The sequence below is a fragment of the Neophocaena asiaeorientalis genome, unplaced genomic scaffold, assembly GCF_003031525.2.
Source record: "Neophocaena asiaeorientalis asiaeorientalis breed wild unplaced genomic scaffold, Neophocaena_asiaeorientalis_V1.1 scaffold40, whole genome shotgun sequence".
In the NCBI taxonomy this organism is placed as follows: Eukaryota; Metazoa; Chordata; class Mammalia; order Artiodactyla; family Phocoenidae; genus Neophocaena; species Neophocaena asiaeorientalis.
In genome coordinates this window covers 2,628,890-2,653,211 of record NW_020185335.1, presented here as the reverse complement: position 1 = coordinate 2,653,211, position 24,322 = coordinate 2,628,890, and the positions used below count along the sequence as shown (strand labels likewise).

The 24,322-nt window shown below is 41.7% G+C and overlaps 1 protein-coding gene and 1 pseudogene across 1 annotated transcript in view; both read right to left on the bottom strand.

Annotated features, from left to right (window-relative positions):
- Positions 1-6,413, bottom strand: part of LOC112393362 (TBC1 domain family member 14-like) — a 35,453-nt pseudogene extending 29,040 nt beyond the window's left edge.
- The window catches only part of VAC14 (VAC14 component of PIKFYVE complex), a 168,604-nt gene extending 146,284 nt beyond the window's left edge, over positions 1-22,320 (bottom strand). The window contains exons 1-4 of the mRNA XM_024735464.1: positions 22,164-22,320; positions 21,452-21,559; positions 20,788-20,897; positions 20,394-20,500 (exon numbers count right to left, since the gene is read on the bottom strand). Of these exons, the coding sequence (XP_024591232.1) occupies positions 20,394-20,500; positions 20,788-20,897; positions 21,452-21,559; positions 22,164-22,265 (427 nt within the window). The 5' untranslated portion in view covers positions 22,266-22,320. The remainder of the gene's footprint in view (positions 1-20,393; positions 20,501-20,787; positions 20,898-21,451; positions 21,560-22,163) is intronic.
- Between the last annotated feature and the right edge of the window lie 2,002 nt (positions 22,321-24,322).

Genomic DNA, 24,322 nt, shown 5'->3' with positions numbered 1-24,322 from the left:
ATCATGGAACTTTCAGTGCTAAAACTAGGAACCTTGCAAAAACAGGTTAATAGGCAATTATATATCTTCATATACTTGTGTGTGTGTGTGTGTGTCTAAAGTAATGGTAGTAGAGCTACAAGGAATTCAGATCTTGCAGAGCATAAAACAGCTCTGAATTCAGCGCCTAGACTGTTACCTGTCTGTTTTATTAGCAGAAAGTTCCGCCTCCTGTGTTTTCCCCGTTTCAGATAACCTTTTCTTGTCAGGAAGAAATTAATTTCTTTGTTGGAATCGTTGCAAGTAAACTTGATAGGAGTAGTGTTATTGAGGCAGCTTACTCAGTGATTTACTAAGTACAGCCTCTTCATAAAAGGTGAAGCAGAAATAAATTTATTGATCATTACCAGGATTTCAAAAACCTGTTGAACTACCTGATTTTTTCCCCCTTCTCATAAAGCCCACTATTTTTATTTCTCTTTATACCTTTGCGTTAGTTGTTTCTTTTGAAAACGTTTTTACATGTATTTTCACATCATGTAAACAGTTTTTTGTGTGTATTTGCTTTTTTCTAGAGTATAGTTTGAATGTCTAAAAAGCTGTTATTAGATTACATGAAATTGCCAAGATTTGACTGTTTTGACCTATAGCAATGGCATCTTCATATGGATCAACTAATAGTTAATTCATCTTTTGGTCATTTGAAAATATTAGGCTACTAACTTAAGTCTAAGCAGAATATTCCATTGAAACCCTGGTTAATGTTATGGAGGAACTGAGATGAACTTTGGGCTTATGACTCTGTGCTGCCCATTTGCTACAAATACATTTTTAAAAGTTATAACTCATGTGGAAAAACTGAGCATTGCACAGCCATTAGTACTATTAGAGATTTAAAAATTTATTTTAACCAAAGGTTAAGACCAAATTTAACGACTATTCTTTCTCTGTTTAAAAAAATTGTAATATAATTGCTTTACAATGTTGTGTTTAGTTTCTGTTGTACAGTGAAGTGAATCAGCTATATGTATACATATATCCCCTCCCTCTTGGACCTCCCCCCGTCCTCCCTCCCACCCGTCTAGGTCATCATTAGATGTGGTAGTATGTGTACTACACGTGGTAGTATATATATATATGTCAAAGCTAATCTCCCAATTCTTCCCACCCTCCCCTTCCCCCTCTGTGTCCACACGGCCATTCTCTACATCTGTGTTTCTATTCCTGCCCTGCAGATAGGTTCATCTGTACCATTTATCTATATTCCATGTATATGCGTTAATATACAATATTTGCTTTTCTCTTTTTGGCTTACTTCACTCTGTATGACAGACTCTAGGTTCATCCATATCTCTACAAATGACCCAATTTCATTTCTTTTTATGGCTGAGTAATATTCCATTGTATATATGTACCACATCTTTATCCATTCATCTGTCAATGGATATTTAGGTTGCTTCCATGTCCTGGCTATTGTAAATAGTGCTGCAGTGAACATTGGGGTACATATGTCTTTTTGAATTATGGTTTTCTCAGGGTATATGCCCAGTACTGGGACTGCTGGGTCATATGGTAATTCTACTTTTAGTTTTTTAAGGAACCTCCATACTGTTCTCCACAGTGGCTGTATCAATTTACATTCCCAGCAACAGTGCAAGAGGATTCCCTTTTTTCTGCATCCTCTCCAGCATTTATTGTTTGTAGATTTTTTGATGATGCCCATTCTGACCAGTGTGAGGTGATACCTCATTGTAGTTTTGATTTGCATTTCTCTAATAATTAGTGATGTTGAGCAGCTTTTCATGTGCCTTTTGGCCATCTGTATGTCTTCTCTGGTGAAATGTCTATTTAAGAGTTCTGCCCATTTTTTGATCGGGTTATTTTTTTTTTGATTTTGCGTTGCATGAGCTGTTCGTATATTTTGGAGATTAATCCTTTGTCCATAGTTTCGTTCGCAAATATTTTCTCCTATTCTTTGGGTTGTCTTTCCATCTTGTTTATGATTCCCTTTGCTGTGCAAACGCTTTTAAGCTTAATTAGATCCATTACTGTAGGAGGTGGGTCACAAAAGATCTGGCTGTGATTTATGTCAAAGAGTGTTTTTCCTACGTTTTCCTCTAAGAGTTTTATAGTGTCTGGTCTTACATTTAGGTTTTTAATCCATTTTGAGTTTATTTTTGTGTATGGTGTTAGGGGGTGTTCTAATTTCATTCTTTTATTTGTAGCTGTCCAGTTTTCCCAGCACCACTTATTGAAGATGCTGTCTCTTCTCCATTGTATATTCTTGCCTCCTTTGTCGTAGATTAAGTGACCATAGCTGCGTGGGTATATCTCTGGGCTTTCTATCCTGTACCATTGATCTATATTTCTGTTTTTGTGTCAGTACCATACTGTCTTGATTACTGTAGCTTTGTAGTATAGTCTGAAGTCTGGGAGCCTGATTCCTCCAGCTCCGTTTTTCTTTCTCAAGATTGCTTTGGCTATTGAAAAATTTTTTTGTTCTAATTCTGTGAAAAATGGCATTGGTAATTTAATAGCAATTGCATTGAACCTGTAGATTGCTTTGGACAGTATAGTCATTTTCACAATATTGATTCTTCCAATCCAGGAGCATGGTATATCTCTCCATCTGTTTGTGTCATCTTTGATTTCTTTCATCAGTGTTTTATTGTCTTCTGAGTATAGTCTTTTGCCTCTGTAGGTAGGTTTATTCCTAGGTATTTTATTCTTTTTGTTGCCATCGTAAATGTGATTGTTTCCTTAATTTTGCTTTCTGATTTTTCGTTGTTAGTGTATAGGAATGCAAGAGATTACTATGCATTAATTTTGTATCCTGCAACCTCACCAAATTTATTGATTAGTTCTAGTAATTTTCTGGTGGCATCTTTAGGATTTTCTAGGTATAGTATCATGTCATCTGCAGACAGTGACAGCTTTACTTCTTTTCCAACTTGTATTCCTTTTATTTCTTTTTCTTCTCTGATTTCCATGGCTAGGTCTTCCAAAACTATTTTGAATAATAGTGGCCAGAGTGGACATCCTTGTTTTGTTCCTGATCTTAGAGGAAATGCTTTCAGTTTTTTACCATTGAGAATGATGTTTGCTATGGGTTTGTCATATATGGCCTTTATTATGTTAAGGTAGGTTCCCTTTCTGCCCACTTTCTGGAGAGTTTTTATCATAAATGGGTGTTGAATTTTGTCAAAAGCTTTTTCTGCATCTACTGAGATGATTATATGGTTTTTATTCTTTAATTTGTTAATATGGTGTATCACGTTGATTGATTTGCGTATATTGAAGAATCCTTGCATCCCTGGGGTAAATCCCACTTGATTACGGTGTATGGTCTTTTTAATGTGTTGTTGGATAATGTTTGTTAGTATTTTGTTGAGGATTTTTGGGTCTATGTTCATCATTGATATGGGTCTTTAATTTTCTTTTTTTGTGATATCTTTGTCTGGTTTTGGTATCAGGGTGATGCCGGCTGCATATGAGTTCACAAATGTTTTTTCTTCTGTAATTATTTGGAATAATTTGAGAAGGATAGGTATGAACTCTTCTCTAGATGTTTGGTAGAATTCACCTGTGAAGCCATCTGGTCCTGGACTTTGTTCGTTGGGAGTAATTTTTTTTTTAAACATCTTTATTGGAGTATAATTGCTTTACAATGGTGTGTTAGTTTCTGCTTTATAACAAAGTGAATCAGCTATACATATGCATATATCCCCATATCTCCTCCCTTTTGCATCTCCCTCCCATCTTCCCTATCCCACCCCTCTACGCGGTAACAAAGCATCGAGCTGATTTCCTGTGCTATGCAGCTGCTTCCCATTAGCTATCTGTTTTACATTTGGTAGTGTGTATATGTCCATGTCACTCTCTCACTTTGTCCCAGCTTACCCTTACCCCTCCCCGTGTTCTCAAGTCCATTCTCTACGTCTGTGTCTTTATTCCTGTCCTGCCCCTAGGTTCTTCAGAACCTTTTTTTTTTTTTTTTTTAGATTCCACGTATATAGGTATTAGCATACGGTATTTGTTTTTGTTTTTCTGACTTCACTCTGTATGACAGTCTCTAGGTCCAGCCACCTTGCTAATGTTCGGAGTTTTTAAATTACTGATTCAATTCCATTACTGGTGATTGATCTGTTCATATTTTCTATTTCTTCCTGGTTCAGTCTTGTTTCCTGAGATAGGCTTGTATTGCTTTAAACTTCCCACTTAGAAATGCTTTTGCTGTGTTCCATAGGTTTTGGATTGCTGTGTTTTTGCTTTCATTTGTCTCCAGGTATTTTTTGATTTCCTCTTTGATTTCTTCAGTGATCCAGTGGTTTTTTAGTAGCATATTGTTTAGCCTCTACCTGTTTGTGGTTTTTTGTTTGTTTGTTTGTTTTTTCTTGTAGTTGATTTCTGTGTTGTGGTCGGGAAAGGGCTTGATACGATTTCAATTTTCTTCAATTTACTGAGACTGGTTTTGTGGCCTAGCATGTGATCTATCCCAGAGAATGTTCCATGTCACTTGAAAAGAATGTGTATTCTGCTGCTTTCAGATGGAATGCTCTGTAAATATCAATCAAGTCAATCTGGTCTGACGTGTCACTTAAGGTCAGTGTTTCCTTATTGATTTTCTGGCTGGATGATTTGTTCATTGATGTAAGTGGGGTGTTGAAGTCCCCTACTATTATTGTGTTACTGTTAATTTGGCCTTTTATGTCTGTTAGCATTTGCCTTATATATTTAGGTGCTTGTATGTTGGGTGCATGTGTATTTACAATTGTTATATCTTCTTCTTGGGTTGATCCCTTGATCATTATGTAGTGTCTTTCTTTGTCTCTTGTAACATTCTTTATTTTAAAGCCTATTTTGTCTGATATAAGTATTGCTACTCTGGCTTTCTTTTGATTTCCATTTGCATGGAATACTTTTTTCCATCCTCTCACTTTCAGTCTCTGTGTGTCTTTAGATCTGAAGTGAGTCTCTTGTAGGTAGCATATATATGGGTTTTGTTTTAGTATCCATTCAGCCAGTCTGTGTCTTTTGATTGGAGCATTTAGTCAATTTACATTTAAGGTAATTATATGTATGTTCTTATTGCCATTTTATTAATTGCTTGGGGGTTATTTTCATAGCTCATCATTTTCCCCTTTTTTTTGTTGTCTTGTGAGTTGATGACTATATTCAGTGTTATGTTTACATTCCTTTTTATTTTTTGTATGTATATCTTTTATAGATTTTTGGCTTTTGGTTACCATAAGGTTTTTATGTAGCAGTCTTTATATATATGTGATTGTTTTGAGTTGCTGATCTCTTAATTTCAAATGCATTTTTTAAAAACCCCTGCATTTGTACTCTCTCCTCACAATTACTGTTTTCGATATCATATTTTACATAGAATAGTTTTATGTATCCCTTCACTACTTATTGTGAATATAGATGATTTTACTACTTTTGTCTTTTAATCTTCCTGCTAGGGACTTTGCTGGTGATGAGGTACACCTGTAACATATAATATTGTACATCAACTATACTTCAGTTTAAAAATTAAGGGGACTTTCCTGGTGGCACAGTGATTAAGAAACCTCCTGCCAATGCAGGGGACACTGGTTTGAGCCCTGGTCTGGGAAGATCCCACATGCTGTGGAGCAACTAAGCCCGTGTGCCACAACTACTGAGCCTACGTGCCATAACTACTGAAGCCCACTGGCCTAGAGCCCGTGCTCCACAACAAGAGAAGCCACTGCAATAAGAAGCCTGCGCACTGCAGCAAAGAGTAGCCCCTGCTCCCTGCAACTAGAGAAAGCCCACATGCAGCAATGAAGAACCAACGCAGCCATAAAAACAAACGAAAAAAAGCAAACAGTCTTCCTCCTAAATTTGTGCATGGGTGATTCTTTTTAACTTTTATTGTATGTTTACCATTTGAGCCTTTTTATTTTGTAATTTTCTTTTTTTAAAAAATTTATTTTATTTTTATTTATTTATTTTTGGCTGCATTGGGTCTTTGTTGCTGTGCATGGGCTTTCTCTAGTTGCGGCGAGCAGGGGCTATACTTTGTTGTGGTGCATGGGTTTCTCATTGCAGTGGTTTCTCTTGTTGCAGAGTATGGGTTTTAGGCGTGCGGGCTTCAGTAGTTGTGGCACATGGGCTCAGTAGTTGTGGCGCATGGATGGGCTTAGTTGCTCTGCGGCATGTGGGATCTTCCTGGAGCAGGGCTCGAACCTGTGTCCCCTGCATTGGCAGGTGGATTCTTAACCACTGTGCTACCAGGGAAGTCCCACATTTTGTAATTTTCTTGTTTCTAGTTGTGTTCTTTTTTGCCTAGAGAAGTTTCTTTTTAAAAAAAATTATTTATTTGGTTGCACCAGGTCTCAGTTGTGGCAGACAGCCTCCTTAGTTGTGGCTCGTGGACTCTTACGTGGGCTCCTTACTTGCGGCATGCGGGCTCCTTAGTTGTGGCATGCAAACTCTTAGTTGCAGCATGCATGTGGGATCTAGTTCCCTGACTAGGGACCGAACCCGGGCCCCCTGCATTGGAAGTGTGGAGTCTTATCCACTGCACCACCAGGGAAGTCCCTTTAAAAAAAAAATTATTTTTTATTTTTGGCTGTGTCGGGTCTTAGTTGTGGTGTGCAGGCTCTTTGTTGTGGTGTGCGGGCTTTTCTCTAGTTGTGGCACCTGGGTTTTCTGTCTCTAGTTGTGGTGTGCGGACTCCAGAGCACGTGGGCTCTGGAGTTGTGGTACGTGGGCTGCAGAGTGCGTGGGATCTGTGGTTTGCGGTACGTGGGCTCTCTAGTTGCGGTACGTGGGCTCTCTAGTTGAGGTGCGTGGGCTCAGTAGTTGCCCCACGGTATGTGGGATCTTAGTTCTCTGACCAGGGATCAAGCCCACGTCCCCTGCATTGGAAAGTGGATTATTTACCACTGGATCACCAGGGAAGTCCCTAGAGAAGTTTCTTTAACATTTGTTGTAAAGTTGGTTTAGTGGTTCTGAAATGTTTCAGCTTTTGCTTGTCCTAAAGATTTTGATTTCTCCATCAAATCTGAACAAGAGCCTTGCTGGCTCGAGTATTTTGGCTGTAGGTTTTTCCCTTTTATCAGTTTAGATACATCATGCCACTCCCTTCTTTCCTGCAGAGTTTCTGCTAAAAAATCACTTGATAGCCTTATGTGAGTTCTCTTTGTATGATGTGTTGCTTTTCCGTTATTGCTTTTAATATTCTCTTTTATCTTTAATTTTTGTCATTGTAATTCCACTGTGTCTTGATATGTTCCTCTTTGGGTTCATCCTGTATGGGACTCTCTGCATTTCCTGGACTTGGGTGACTGTTTCCTTTCCCAGGTTAGGAAAGATTTCAGCTATTATGTCTTCAAATATGTTCTCAGCCCCTTTCTCTCTCTCTTCTCCTTCTTGTACCTCTATAATATGAATATTTTGCACTTGATATTGTCCCAGAGGTCTCTTAAACTGTCCTCACTTCTTTTTGTTCTTTTTTCTTTTCTCTGTTTGGCATCAGGGATTTCCACTACTCTTGTCTTCCAGCTCATTGGTTTGTTCCTCTGTGTCATTTAGTATACTGTTGATTCCTTCTAGTGTAGTTTTCATTTGTTTTATTGTAATCTTTTTCTCTGGTTCTTTATATTTTCTAATGCTTTGTTAAAAACTTCTAACTTCTCCCTCTGTGCATCCATTCTTCTGCCGACTTCTTTAATCAACTTTACAGTCATTACCCTGAATTCTTTCTTGGGTAGATTGCCTATCTCCACTTCACTTTGTTCTTCTTCTGGGCTTTTATCTTGTTCCTTTGTCTGGAAGTTGTTCCGCTGCTGCCTCATTTTGCCTAGGTTGCTATTTGTATTTTAATGTATCTGGTAGGTTAGTTATGGTTTTCTGACCTTGGAGAAGTAGGCTTCTGTAGGATACATCTTCTATGTCCCAACAGCACGTTCCCCACTTGTTACCCAAGCTATATGCTCTTGGGGTTCCCCCTCTGAGGGCTGTGTGGGTCCTTCTGTTGTGGTGGGCTGACTATATGTGTGGTCTGGTAGGCTTGGTTGGCCCCTAGCCCTGTTGGTTGCCAGGCCCTGCCTTGTGCAGAGGATGCCGGCTACTGGTTACCAGGGACTGGTCCAAAGCAGCTGACTGCAGAACCCCAGGGGTCCCTGGGGTAGTGCTGGCTCACTGATGGGCAGAGTCAGGGTTCAGAACACTCTGGGGCTCTTGCCCGTCTATTGGTGGGTGAAGCCATGGCTTGGGGTTAGTGCTAAACTACTGGCAGGCAGAGCTGAGTCCTAGAGTCTGGGTGCAGGGCTCTGGGATCCCAGAGCTGGTGTCACACAGCTCACGGGGGGAGACCAGTTCCTGACACAGATGGGTCAGGGTCCAGGGTGTCCCAAAGCCTGTGTTGACCTGCTAGTGGACATGACTAAGGCCCAGCTGGTCGTAGGGGAGGGTCTTTCCTTCTGTGGGCAGGTGGTGTCTGCAGCCTGCAGGACTGTGGTTTCCTTGTGTCTGGTGTCTGACCTGTGGTGGGTGAGGCTGGTCTAGAGGCTTGTGCAGGCTTCCTGGAGGGCTGGGCCGGTGCCTGCCCACTGGTGGGTGGAGCTGTGCCTTGGCCCTCTGGTGGGCAGGGCCGAGTCTAGAGACATGTCTAGAGGTGGCTGTGGGCTTAGGAAGTGTTTAGACAGCCTTTCTGTTGATGGATGGCTCTGTGTCCCCCCGTCACCCACCAGTTAGTTATTGGCCTGAGTCATCCCAGCATTAGCACCTACAGGATGTTGGGTGGAGCCGGGACTTGGCATTAATGAGTTAGAGGGAGGATCCCACGGTGGCACCTGCGCACACGAGTGTCCATGCACTAGAGAGCTCTTAAGAATGCTGCTGCCAGTGTCTGTGTCCCCAGGGTGAGCTGCAGCTCCCCTCCTGCCTCTCTGAGAGGCTCTTCAAAACCAGTAGGCTCCTATCAAATTATTGCTTTTGCCCTGGGTCCCGGTGTGTGTGAGATTTTGTGTGTGTCCTTTAAGAGTGAAGTCTCTATTTCCCCCAGTCCTGTGGGACTCCTGAAATTAAGCCCTGATGCCCTTCAAAGCCAAATGCTCTGCGGGCTCATCTTCTTGGTGCAGGACCTCCAGGGTGGGGAGCCCAATGTGGGGCTCAGAACTCTCATTCCTGTGGGAGAACCTCTGCTCTATAATTATTCTCCAGGTTGTGGGTCACCCACCCCTGGGGGTATGGGACTTGATGATATCACAAGTCTGCCCCTCTTACCTGTCTTGTGTGGGTCCTTCTTTATGTCTTTAGTTGTAGAAGCTCTTTTCTGGTAGGTTCTGGTCTTTTTCATTGATGGCTGTTCTGCAGATAATTGTGATTCTGGGGTGCTTGTGAGAGGTGAGCTCTCAGGGTCTTTCTACTCCTCCATCTTCGCCCATCTTCCATGTATTCTATTTATAATACGAAAAAAACCCTGGATACTGACATAGTCTTTGCTGCTCCTCTCGTCTTTGTAGCCTCTTCAATGTAGCAGTCTGACTGGCCTTTTTACAAAACAAAGTTACATCACTCTTCTCCCTTGGCCATTGCAGAGGAAACGCTCTGGCTCCTACAGTGGCCTATGGGACCTATACAACATGCCCCTTTGCCTTATTTGGCCTTTTCTGCTACTTGCCTCCCTCTGACAGGGCTCTGCTCCAGCACACAGGCCTCAGTTGTTCATATTTAAGAGGAAGGAAATTATGTAATACTGCACTCTACAGTGTGGATCATATATATTGATCTTTTCTTCTTGGATGATTGGGTTCTTCATATACAAATGGGCATACCATGATATGGGAATAAACTGTATTTCATGGAATCATATGACAGAGTGTGGTGGACTTGTGGTTCAGTGGCTAACCCAGTATATAAGCATAGTTATACCATGGATTAGGGTTACAACCTCAGGTATTTCTGTTACTCTGAGAATGGACAGTGATCTCTTATAATTCTCAAGTAGAACAGTAACTAACCATTTTCTCTAAGCCCTTATAAGGTAAGTATTTCATCTCAAGGTTGAAAGAACCCCTGTTTATGGGCTCAGATAAAGGTATTTTATTAATTTAACTAAACTGCTTTAATGTATCCGTTTTAGGGAGGTGTTTTCTTTGAAATGAAAAGACTTGATCACTCACTCAAAGGTGGCATTGGTGGCTATTCAGTTGATCATTTTCATATCAACTATAGGAAAGCTTCAAGCCAAACCTTGCCTGGCCTTCTAATTTGTAAGCATAGCTACCTAGTGACCTCTGACATGCAGGTTTTCCTCTGCTATGGTATTTGGATAAAGGGAATGTCATTGCTCTTGAGAAAGAGGATGCAGGTGAAAAGAACTACAGAGAGCTCATTCAGTAACATTGTACAGATCAGGGGAGTCACTACTGGGCACTGTAATAGTTACAACTATAAAACAGAACAAAAATTCTTTGAATTTGATATGAGAATCTTGATACAAGGAGGCAAGAATTTTACATAGGCTCTTATGGCACATGGAATGATTCAGGGCATATAGAGAATCAGCACACAATACAGAATAAGGGTGACAAAACATGAGCATCTAAAACAGGATCAGGATGGGAACGTTCCTTTCATCCATACTTACTCTTTAGTAAAGAGCAGAGGGAGTTAACATTGGAATCACATTCTATGTTATTTATAATTTATGGAATAAGTTTGTTGTATATGTTGTATGTGTATACTGATTGATAAGTAAACTAAGAAACAGGAAAGAGGTGGGAAGTTGTGACTTTTCCAAGAGCAGAATCTATAAAAAGCTAGAGTAGAGGAAAGAAGGAGGAAAGTAGTAGACATTAAGGAAGAATCTTCATTAAGATCATAAGATGCCCCCGGCCCCATTTCATCCTAGTATTTAATCAGATCCTCCTCTCATTGCCTTCTCTTTGTGACCCAGTTTTCTTTTAACAACTTTATTGAGATAATTCAATACCATACAATTCACTCATTTAAAATGTACAGTGCAATGAATTTTTTGTTATTCAGAGTTGTGCAACCATCACCACAATCGATTTTAGAACATTTTTTATTTTCCCAAAAGGAAACCCCATACTCATTATCAGTCACTGTCTATTCTCCCCCAATATTCCAGCCCTAGGCAACCATGTGATCCAAGTTTTACAAGTTGTTGATTTGAAATTCTCTGCTGCCTTCCAAGGACATTCTACTTCAAACCATTTGATTGATCACACAGGTACAGTTAGAAAACTGTAACTAATCTTTGTTGATAAAAGTCTTGTAAATCAAAGAGAGTGACATATAACCGCATTCTTAGATATATCTCATTATATACAGCTTCTTAATCATGATTTTCAAGTGGTTTTTTTTTATTTTATCATAGATGTAGACCTGTTAAATACCCTCAACCCCTGACTGACCCTATAAGTAAGCTGTAGAGGAAGCTAAAGTGTTGTCAGTAAGTTGCCTGGCACATATGGAACCAGAATGAGGAGGCTAGTTAGATGGTTCAAACATGGAGTGGCACCACTCTCTTAGTCAGAATGTGGTTGGCAGAATAATGCCCCCACCAACCCCCATAGATACCTGTGTCCTAATCCCTACAACCTGTTACCTTACACAGCAGAGAGGACTTTGCAGATGTGATTAAGTTAAAGTCCTTGAGATGGGGAGATTAGATTGGACATCCCAAGATAATCCACCATAATCACATTTCTTTATAATGGGAGAACCTTTCTGTGGTGAAAGGGTGATGGGATTATGGAAGAACAAGAGATAGGGCAGTATGGGAAGAGCTCAACCCACCACTGCTGGCTTTGAAGATGATGGCAAGAGGCCACGTGCCAAGGAGTGCTGGTGGCCTCTAGCAGGTGGAAAAGGCAAGGAAGTAGATTCTCTCCTAGAGTTCTCAGAAGGGAATACAGCCCTGCTGACACCTTGATCTTAGACCAGTGAGACTCATGTCAGACTTCTGACCTATAAAACTGTACAACAATAAATCTGTATTTTACACCACTAAATTTGTGGAAATTGGTTACAGCAGCAATGAAAAACTAAAACACAGACCTTATAATGTGGATCTAGGCAGTAAGCCTTCGGCAAGCACACCTTCTCCTAGAAAAGTGCAGGTGGGCCTTGCCCATGTTTGCCTCAGTGGCTCTTCTTTCTTTGTATCTCAGGTGTCTTCTTCCTTGAAGCCCTTTCTTGAATGACTTATTTATTAAAATGCATTTAATGAGAACATAGACTTAAGAGTTAGGTGGGCCTGTGTTAAATTTGGGCTCTGCCATTTTACTAGCTGGATAACCTTGGACAGGTGATAATATTCTAAGCCTTGGTTTTTATGAACAAAGTGAGAATAATAATACCTACCCTTTGGGGATATTTGGAGGATAAAATGATATATGTAAAATAGCACGATGCTTGATATATAGTGAGCCCCTAATATATGATAGCTGTTACTATCTTCTCCTAAAGCCTAGAAGGAATTTGCCAATAGCATGTATTCTAACACTTGCTCAGAAACAAATAAATTAAGAACTATTCGTACAGCTGTTGTGTTTCGGTGACTGTGCCACAGGATTCTGTTCATAGCCCTAAGGGTCCTGATATTGAGCCTTTTAACTGAAAAAGGCTTACTTTTGGAAACTTCAGTAAGTTAAAACCACCTTTGGTTTATAGTGCAGTATGTAACACCTTTTAATATTTCCTTTATTCTTCAAGCTAAGGTGAAATAGAATGTATTAAAGAAAACCTGGAATTGTTTCTACAGTTAAAAAAAAATTCCTAATGACTGGAATAATTTCTTCACTTTAAATCCCTACTGCCCAGCAAATGGCTGACACATAATAGGCAGCAATAAGTGTTTATTGAACTGAACTAACCTGGCCTCTAAGCACTTACTCTTTCACAACCTGTTTTATCTCGTTTGTTGCTAGTCTAATTTAGGCCTGTTTTTTGGGCCTTGCCTATTAACAGCAGTTTTGAATGACTCTTTTTTTTTTTTTTTTTTTTGGTATGCGGGCCTCTCACTGTTGTGGCCTCTCCCGTTGCGGAGCACAGGCTCTGGACGCGCAGGCTCAGCGGCCATGGCTCACGGGCCCAGCCGCTCCGCTGCACGCGGGATCCTCCCAGACCGGCGCATGAACCCGTGTCCCCTGCATCGGCAGGCGGACTCTCAACCACTGCGCCACCAGGGGAGCCCTGAATGGCTCTTTTTGCTCCTTGTCTTTTCCCTCTTGATTTTCCACAGTACCAGCAAACTAGGCAATGACTGTTGTACAGTATATCCTCTTCTATTTAGTCTTCTTTTTCTGACCCATTACATACTGCCTAATAGCCATATTTTAAACTCAATGTTTCCCAACTTCTTATGGCATGGTACACTTAGAAAACGATGATATTTGTGTGGTACATTGGGGTAGGAAGCAAGCCGTCTTACGACTAGAGGTTTTGGATTCTAAGGGCTGAGTCACCCTCTCAGTACAGCCGTCACCTAATTTGGGCACACCAGTATGCCTTGGTATACTTACTGGGAAGCTCTGCTTAATCTAGCATTTTAGACTAGCTGCAGTTGGAATTCATTCTGTCTTTTACATAGATAATTAATGAGCACTGTTTGTGTCCACGCCAAACTCTAGGGGAAAGGAATTGAGAGCACTGTATCAGGCATTCTCCTACATGAGCTCTTAGTTCCAGGCAGACAAATCTGTTTACTGGCCTCCAAGTGGGCCTTCAATATTCCTCTCATACATTTGCTTATGTCTTTTTTGTTTTTGAATAACCTGTATTTCCTTTGTCATCTCTGAATCTTCCTCCTGTCTTCTCCATGATGCTGTCCCTAATACAGTTAAAATATGGCGGTTTTGTTTGTTGTATTCTATTACATTTATTAACTCACTCAAGTTTGGTGCCCTCTGTAAAGCCCGTATTCTTTCTTTGTATTAATTCTTATTCACTTACTTTCTATCTTATATTTGTCAGTATTTTCCCTTTATAAATGTTCCTATTGTTCTTATGCTGATATTTATCCTGCTCACTCTTCCTACAACTTTGTATCATATAAATTCTGAGGAATATTTAATACTATTACAATAAATATAAAATAATACTCATTGTGCGTATATATTTATCAGGTAATAGCAAATGTTTTTTGTGCTCTTACTTGGACCAGGCATTATTCTAATAGCTTTATGTATATTTAACGTATTTAGTCTTCACAGCAGCCCTGTAAATATAAAATATTTTTACATCTCCATCTTACAGATGAGGAAGTTTGAGACACAGGTTAGTTAAGTAACTTGCCAAAAGTTGTACACTATTAAGTATCAACGCCAGGATTGAAATGTAATCAGTTACAGTGGGCAGTGTTGACAATGAGCCCATACTAATAAGACATTCTGTAATACTGTGCTGCAAAAAAGCCAAGTTATAGATGTATGAGCAGACCAGTAGGTATTTAGTACTAAACATGCCCACTAAGGTGAGTTAGGCTATATTACAGGAAGAAAGAGAAGTTGTAGTCATAAGAAATATACAATCTGGAGAGTACGATAACATGTAATACCCGCAAATGGTCAGTGATATAGAAATCAATAGTTAATAAGAATATTATTTATGGAGGATCGACTGTATGTGCCAAGAAATGAACTGAGTACTTTGCATATATTATCCTATCGAAGCGTTATCATAACACTATTGAGTAGTTGCTATCAACCCTATTTTATAGACGAGGGAAAAGAGGGACTTCCCTGGTGGTGCAGTGGTTAAGAATCTGCCTTCCAGTGCAGGGGACATGGGTTCTATCCCTGGTCAGGGAACTAGATCCCACATGCATGCTGCAACTAAGAGTTCCCATGCCACAACTAAGGAGCACATGTGCCGCAACTAAAGGAGCCAGTGAGCTGCAACTAAAGGAGCCGGTGAGCTGCAACTAAGACCTGGTGCAATCAAAATAAATCTCAAATAGGTAACCTGCCCAAAAGTTACTGAGCTGGGAAGTGGTAGAGCTGAGGCTGGAATCTGGGCCCATCTGCCCTGTTTTCTTTTCACTGTGCTGTCCTGCCTCTCTGATGGTAGGTGCCCTGGCAGAAGGGCAGGAGACACGCAGGCGAGCCACTGTTAGAATGTAGTTAGAGCTGTGCTTAACTTTGGAAAACAGTAGTGATAATGGTACGTTTTTTCTTCAAATTAGAATTTGAGGAAGGAATATAACCAACATTGTGGAATAAACCCAGTAAAAGTATTATTCGTTTTTGTTAAACCATTACCTTGTGATCTTGGCTAAGCTTCTTTCTCTTTTTGTACTTCAGCTCCATCTTTTATAACATATATGTGGTTAATAGGTATCTATTTATATCCAAAGATGTTTTATGATGTTAGGAGTACTGTTCAAACTCTGGAAGTAAGTAGTAAGTACTACACAAATACTAAGTTTTAGTACTTAGCTTGAATATTGATACCACCATGTTTTTCCTTTATAGCATCACACCTTTACTTCTTTTTTTTTCATTCCTAGGCAATATGCACATAGTTTATCAACATGATCACAATTTTTAGAGAAGCTAAAGTTTTAATGGAAAATGGGGAGAAAACTTAAGGGGTACATTTTTTACCATGCTTTATATTATTGTCCTGCCCATTTCTTTTAGAATACAAACCAATTCAAAATGCCCTACAGAGCACTTTAAATTTACAGAGCCTGTGGAACACTGCCCATTTTTGCAAATGGAAGGTCAGAAACAGTTATTTGCAATACAGCAAGCCCCACACAGGCAGCATCTGCATCTCGGTCATATTTGTATTTCCCAAGAGGCTTTGCACGAGGGGGGTGCTTAATAAATATTGGTTGAATAATTGAGTTGTTGTTTTCTACCTTTCTTTAACCTTCACAGTTCAATTTGTTTGCTTAAAAGAACTTCTCATCACAATTTTTGAAAGCTTAAACACTAAGGTTTGTGTTTATGTAGGTATGTAAAATGACAATTAATTACAAAACGCTGTTTTATCTTTTAGCTAGTGAAAAATGATGGCCTCTCTTTTATGACTTCTATAAACCAGTAAGAGATCTGAGCACCCAAAGGCTTATGTTATTGTTTAAAGATTCTTTTGAATTTTCTAATAAACATTAGGGAAAAAAAACCCCTCACAATTGCGCAGAAAGTCTGATTTTTTATTTTTTATAAATTATTTAGTTTTGGTTGTGTTGGGCCTTTGTTGCTGTGCGTGGGCTTTCTCTAGTTGCGGCGAGCAGGGGCTACTCTTCGTTGCAGTGCGTGGGCTTCTCATTGCAGTGGCTTCTCTTGTCATGGAGCACGGGCTTCTGTAGTTGTGGCACGTCGGCTTCAATAGTTGTGGCGCGTGGACTTAGCTGCTCCGCAGTATGTGGGATCTTCCTGGACCAGGGATCGAACCCATGTCACCTGCATTGGTAGGCAGATTCTTAACCACTACACCACCAGGGAAGTACCCTTAGTTTTTTCATTGAAGTATAGTTGATGTACAATATTATATGTTACAGGTGTAAAATATAGTGATTCACAATTTTTAAAGGTTATGCTCCATTTATAGTTATTGTAAAGTATTGACTATACTCCCTCTGTTGTAAAATATATCCTTGTAGCTTATTTATTTTATACCTGATAGTTTGTACCTCTTCATTTCCTACCCCTATCTTGCCCCTCTCCCCCCCCTCCACTGGTAACCACTTGTCTGCTCTCTGTATCTGTGAGTCTATTTCTTTGTTATATTCACTAGTTCATTGTATTTTTTTAGATTCCACATACAAGTGATATCATACAGTGTTTGTCTTTCTCTGACTTATTTCATAATAAGAATATGAACTGCATAATACCCTCCAGGTCCATCCCTCTTGCTGCAAGTGGCAAGTTTTCATTCTTTTTTACAGCTGAGTAGTACTCCACTGTATATATACACACCACATCTTTATCCATTCATCTGTTTTTTAAAAATTTTTATTTTATATTGGAGTATAGTTGATTAACAATGTTGTGTTAGTTTCAGGTGTACAGCAAACTGATTCAGTTATCATATACATGTATCTATTCTTTTTCAAATTCTTTTCCCATTTAGGTTATTACAGAATATTGAGCAGAGTTTCCTGTGGTATACAGCACACCTTTACTTTGCTGTCTTTTTTTTCCCTCCTAACACTGACAAAAGAGATTTGTTCATAGAGAACTGACTCTGAAGATGACACTCTTCATTGTATCTCAATGGCTTAGGCTCCACATGTGGTTTCTTCTCTGTCTTTAATTAAACTTGTTTTTTTCAGTGCTGTAGCTGGGAGCACTGTGTTGACACAACTCGTTCTTGTACAGAACAGATTAAAATGTCAGTGTTCCAGTGTTCTCATCTGTGAGAAAAAGAAAATATTTGGGATATTTTATTTATAACTTTTAAAAGACTCCTCTGTGAAGAAAGATTACTTGTAGGCTGGAAAACCATTTGACAGTTAAAGGACAGAACTCTAATATCAGTCTAACAAAAAAGGGGGAAAAAGACTGAAAGTTTACTAGAACCCTTTTCTAGGGATTTAGAACACATCTTTCTATTTCCTTCTTAATTTTCACTTAATTTTATCTTTTAATTCCCTAGTGTTCTGCTTAATCCTTCTAGATGCTGTGTATGCAGAATATTGACAGTTTCCGCAAAAGGCAGTTAGTCAGTCATTACAGTAAACACACATATTATGTGGATGGAGGGCTACTAGTCAAGGGAAATGGAGTTGGCGTATTGAGGCTTTAACCTTCATATCGTAAGTCTAAATGTATCTGTTTTTACAATGGAGTCGTTAATATTTGTTAGCTAGTTACTGGTGAATAGGTCCGCAAGTTCACCTTGCTACAGCTTGAGACTCTATCAGGTGTTCACAGGATATAAGCTACATCAGTTAACGCTGGGTGCTGTGCAAATTTTAGAAGTCACGGTAAAGAGATAGGCTTGCTGCAAATTGATAAGGTAGGGACTTAATAAGAGGAGCCAATACTAATGGAACACTTGCATGCATCTAGAATATTTAAAAGTGTCTCTATGTATTGATGTATTGACTGTCTAATCCGCACAGCTCTATGAATAGGTGATATTATCTTTGCTGTACAGATGGGAAACGGAGGCCTGCAAATGTAAAGTAACTTGTCCAAGGCAACACAAGAAATGGAGAAGCTGGATTTGAATCCAGGGAGTCTGGTTCTGTAGCCTATTCTATTAGAGAGTTTCTGGAAGTTTATTAACTCTTGATATTGTACGGTTTGGGAGCTTTTACTCTCTGGTGATGTTGCCTGAGTGGCGTCCTGAGAAGTAGGAGCTTGCTGTGACTCCCCTCGTTCCCTTTTCTTTTGTCCTCCATTACTTGCTGAGGCCCATTAATTCTAGACAACATCTCTCAAATTTATCCCATCTTTTCCTATCACACTGCTGCTACCTTAGTTCAGGCATCTTTGGGACATAGCAGCAATCTCCGGATGTCCCTCCTGTCTCCATTCTAAGTGTCTCCCTGTCCACCCCCGCAACTGATTATCTGCATTGATCCTATAGTAAATCTTTGTAAGAAACCAATCTGATCAGGTCCTTCACAGGATTAAATGTAAAATAATACCTAGTTATAGGCACATATCACATTTTACTCATCTCTTCTACCAGTTGATAGAAGTCTGGGTAGCTTCTACTTTTTGGCTATTACGAATAACGTTGTTATGAACATTCATGTAAAAGGTTTTGCGTGGACATAGGTTTTCATTTCTCCTGGATATATACCTAGGAGTGGACTTGCTGGGTCAAATGTTTTTTTTGAGGAACTGCCAGACTGTTTTCCAAAGCAGCTGTCCCATTTTACATTCCCACCAGCAGTGTATAAGGTTTCTAATTACCCCACGTTCTTGCCAACATGTTATTTTCCTTTTTATTTTATTTGATACTTGCCATTGATACTAATACTAATGGATGTAAAGTGGTATGTCATAGTATCTTTGATTTGCATTTCCATTATGGCTAAGGATGTTGAGCACCTTTTTATGTGCTTTTTGGCCATCTGTATATCTTCTCTCGAGAAATGTTTATTCAGATCTCATTTTTTAAAACTGAGTTTGAGTACTGAGAGTTGTTTATATATTCTAGATACAAGCCCCATATCAGATATATGATTTACAAATATTCTCTTCCCTTTTGTGGAACTGTCTTTTCACTTTCTTGATAGTGTCTTTTGCTTTTTTCCTTCTGTTTTTTGGCTATGCAGTGTGGCATATGGGATCTTAGTTCCTGGACCAGGGATCAAACCCATGCCCCCTGCAGTGGAAGCATGGTGTCTTAACCACTGGACCACCAGGGAAGTCCTTTGATAGTGTCTTTTGAAGCATAAAAGTTTTTAATTTTGATGAATCCCCAAATACCTATTTTTTCCTTTTGTCTTGTCCCATGTGTTTTTGCTGTCATATTTTAGAAGCCTTCGCTTAGCCAAAAGTCATAAAGATTTACCCCTAAATAGAATTATATAGTTCTAAATATAGTACTTAGGCTTGTGATCTATTTGGAGTTTTTCTTTGTGTGTGTATGGTGGCAGGAGGGGGTCCAACTTCATTTTTCTGCATGCAGGTATCCAGTTGTTCCAGTGCTATTTGTTGAAAAGACTAATTTCCCCCACTGAATTGTTTCGGCACCTCTTAAGAAAAATATCTGACCATAAATGTAAAGGTTTATTTATGGATTCTCAGTTCTGTTTGATCTATCCATCTATTACTGTAGCTTTGTAGTAAGTTCTGAAATTGGGACGTATGAATTTTCCAATTTTTTTCCTCTTTTGAAAGGTAGTTTTGCCTATTCTGGATCCTTTGCATTTCCATATGAATTTTAGGATCTGAAACATTTCTGAAAAAAATGCAGCTGTTATTTTGATATCGACTGAATTGAATATGGAGATCAATTTGGGAAGTATTGTCATCTTAAGTCATCTAATCCATAAATGTGGGATGTCTTTTACATTTATGTTGCTATTCTCTAATTTTTCAATGTTTTGTAGTTTACATTCTATAAGAATTGAGGAACACTTTTGCCTAAGTTGTGGGACTGTATTTTATTTTGGTATCTGTTTTTCTAAATTATATACTCAAGCATCATATATTGTTTATATAGTAAAAAGTTATGCCATAAGGAGAACACTGTTAGTATGACTATGGATTGCTAAATCATGAATTAGGATATATAGTAAGGTCCCCCATTTTTAATTCCTGAACTTGGTTAGTTATGCCTTTCTTAGAGAATTGGAATCTCTCCCACAAGGACCCACCACTCCAGGACCCACTGTCACATTGATTCACACTCCCAGGAGGACTCTCTCTGAGATGGGGAGACAGAAAGGTACTTCTGAGGAGGTGGTGGTGGCCTTGGGGCCTTTACACACTCACCTGTGGTCTGGCAGTGGATCACCAGGATGTTGGCCATCTCAGCAAACTTAACACTGGAGGGGTTCTTTTTAATTTCCTTCAAGAATTCTCCAAGGACCACCTCACACCTACCAATGAGCAAAGGAGAAAGGAGACAGCTCATGCAGCCAGAGCCAGAGGAGCCTCCACCAGTGGTGCCATTTCTGCTGTGCTCTGTGGGACACACTTGTCAGATGGACATTTTTCCGAGGCTGGGGGTGGATGATCTCCTAGCTCCTCAAAGCAGGAAGCACACGAGCCAGGAAGAGGACGGTGAATTTCGTGCTCTCCTGCCGCCGCCTGTCTGTTGGGTGTGGGGTACGCGTACATGCCGAGGGGCCCCTGCAGCCGCCCGCCCCTCACCTCCTCCACTCACATTTTCCGAATCTCTTTGCCGTTGTCGCCCAGGATCTGGAAGAGTCCATCCAGGATCTCCGGCAAATAATCCAGCAGGTTAATGTCTGGCACGGACTCCAGAACCAGGATCTGCCCCAGGGGAGGAAACCATCAGGGAAAGTCACCAGCCAGAGAACCTGCATCTCCTCGCCCATCCTCCGGACTGCCCAGCGAGAAGGGGCCCTGCTGAGGCACCTTTTCACGGCACTGCGGGTGTCCCACGGGGGAGCGGGTGCTAGTAGCTGTTGTTTCTGTTCAATGGGCAGGGGAACGGCAATTTAACCCCAGGGCAGTTCAGATGCCCGGGGGCGGGGCGGGGGGTGCGGGAGGGAACCCATGGGAAAGGTGGGCAAGGCTAGAAGAGGTGTGACAGCTGGAGGAGCACAGCTGGCTTCAAAGGTAAATCTGGGTGTTTCCGGAGACAAGGAAGGAACCACATCCTCTTCAGAGGCAAACGTGATGGGCTTTGGGGGCAAAGCTGAATACATGTGTTTTCGGATTATCTGGTGTCATTGGCTCCTAGAGGGATAACAGTGAGGCATCCCCGCAGCCACAGGAAGTGCCCAGGTGAGCCAGAGAGCAGACCTCACTCAACTAGAGGCTCCTTACAGCTGGAGAAGGAGTGTCGCGGGGCCGGACCTTACCCAGGAGATGATGAACTGCCGGGTGTACTGGTTGTTGGAATAAATCCTCTCCCGCAACAAGGGGATGAAGCCCACCAGGTCGAACTTGTTGCTCTCTGTCACGATGTCCTGTGGGTCAAAGGCATGAGAGCTGCCTGCTGGGGGCGGGGCTGCCTGACCTGGCTGAATCCCCGGCCTGGGCTGGCTCCAGGGGTCAGGTGGACACAGAGGAAGAGGACAGAGCCTGAGTCAGGCAGGAAAGGGCCCTGGAGCATCCCTCCTCACACAGGCTGAAGGACCAGCAGAAAGGATGCACTGAAAGCAGGAATCAAGGTCGAGAGAACTAATCAAAAGGCAAAACCCTGCATCTCTGTGGTCTGGCTTGAATGCCCTGGTGAGCTGAGCATAAATTGCCCCTGTCACTGGGGGCAGGGTGGGGTCAGCATGAGGGGCCATTAGGGGGACAGATGGTTCTGTATTTTGATCCTGCTGTTGACATAACTCTATACTCTCATCATAGAGCTGTACACTATTCCATTAACTGTAAGTGAAACAAAATTTTTTTTAAATTACCAAGAGCATCAAGACCCAGGGTGCAAGGCTGCAGAGCCAGCCTTGAGGTCTGAGATGTGGAGAGAATGGCAATAAAGAAATCACAAGTCTGCAACACCCTGCTGGGGCTCAGGGTCAAGGTCCTGGCTGATGTGTACGTCCCTCCAGGAGAAGGGCTCACCTTGCCCAGCGTGATGGAGCAGGCGGCCAGGCCCATGAGGCCCCCTTTCCGGCTGTGCGGGTGCTGGGACAGGGCAAATTCCTGAGACAGCGTCTGGATCATGTTCTTGATCTGCACGGTGTTGTTCTGGGCCACGAACTCCCGGACCAGCCTGGAGAGGAAGCAGAGAGGGGCTGCAGGACCAGCAGGATCAGGCTGCTCCTGCTGCTGCCGGCTCTGGGGCCCGGGGCTGGGGTGAGGGGGGGAGATGACCTGTTTAGAAAGAGGAATTGGGAGTCAGGCATCTCGGGGCAGGGCTTTCCCAGTTCTGCTGCTGACTGGGAGGTGTTGGCTGGGTCATGGTCCTTTCCCTTTTCTAGGTCTCCACTTCCCTTTGTCTATGACAGAATGAAGAACAGTGGGGAACAGTGTCACTTCTGGGAATCTGAGAGAATGCAAGTGAATGTCCTGCTGGGGCCCCAAAACTGTAGTGATCCACCGTCTTCATTCAATACTTGCTCAGTGTTGCAAGCAGTTCATGCACCCAAGTGGTTCTCTCTGTCTGTGTCATTGTTTCTGGGGACGGTGCTGAACTGGGCCTACATCCAACAGGGAAGATCCACAAACAAACAAGGATGTGTAGCAACATGACACAAGCAACACCACAGAAGCAAGAACGCCGCAGGTAAGTCTCCCTGGGCTGACGGGGAAGCGCCATCTGAGTCAGATCTTAGTACCATTACCAGGCCTTTTCCTGGTAAAGAAAGGAAGGCAGGGAACCTCAGGCACAGGGAAGAGCCTGGCTAAAGGCAGGGGCCCTGAAAAGACATGCTATATTTAGGGAAGGGTGAGGAGTCCAGTGTGTGGAAGGGGTGGCTGGGGACAGTTAAAGAAAAAGACGAGCTGGTGAAAGGTTTCCAGCAATGGGGTGACATACTTATGTCTATGTTTTGACCAGAGAGGCTGCCTCGGGTGGGGGTGGCCTGGTTTGACAGAGGGAGACTGCAATATCTCCAAGGGAGAACACTGCAGCTATCAGGGTCAGGAAAGGAGGCCTGAAATACAGCTGAGGCAGTGGGAAGCAGCAGGGAGAGGGCAGGAAGGGTAGAGACGCCTGCACGGTGCCCACCTGGGGGGTGATGCTAGCAGGGAGAGGGGGTCTGAGGGAGGCAGCGCCTGTGGTCACCCTGGGGGGATGCTCCCAAGGCAGGCCCTGCCCGAGTGGAGGGGAGCACAGGGAGACCCAGCTCTGTCAGGCACCAGGGTCTCCTTTCAGAGCCCAGTGGACGTGAAGATACTCTGCCCTTCGGAGGCTCACAGCATCTCTGCAGTGAGAAGCCTCATGAGGGTCAATGGTGGCATGAGGGGCCCCGATAACCACTGGGGAGCTGCGGCCTGGGGGTCAGGGACATCTTCCCAAGAGTGGGAACTGAGCTGGACCTCAGAGGAGGCAGGGACACTGAGAGAAGGAAGCAGGTGTTCTGGGCAGGAGGAAATGTGTGGGGAAAGGCAAGGAGACAAAAATAGCTAAATTTGCCTGGGGTCCAGAGAACAGCAGGAAATCAACTGGGATGAGCTGGCCCAGCAGCTCAGATTCAGGAGAAGGGATCTCACATCGTGGGTAACAGGGAAGCTGCTCATGGGTTTTGAAGAGATGGTCAGAGTGTTTTCAGAAAAACCCCATGATCATCTCATTAGGTGCAGAAAAAGCTTTTGGCAAAATTCAACACCCATTTATGATAAAAATTCTCCAGAAAGTGGGCACAGAAGGAACCCACCTCAACATAATAACATCATTCTCAATGGTGAACAATTGAAAGCATTTCCTCTAAGATCAGGAACAAGACAAGGATGTCCACTCTCACCAGTATTATTCCACAGTTTCGGGAGTCCTGGCCATGGCAATCAGAGAAGAAAAAGAAACAAAGGAATACAAATTGGAAAAGAAGAAGTGTTTGTAGATGGCATTATACTATACCTAGAAAATCTTAAAGATGCCACCAGATAACTATGAGAACAAATCAATGAATCTGGTAAAGTTGCAGAATACAAAATGAATATACAGAAATCTCTTGCATTCCTATACACTAACAATGAAAGATTAGAAAGAGAAATTAAGGAAACAGTCCCATTTACCATCACAACAAGAATAAAATACCTAGGAATAAACCTACCTAAGG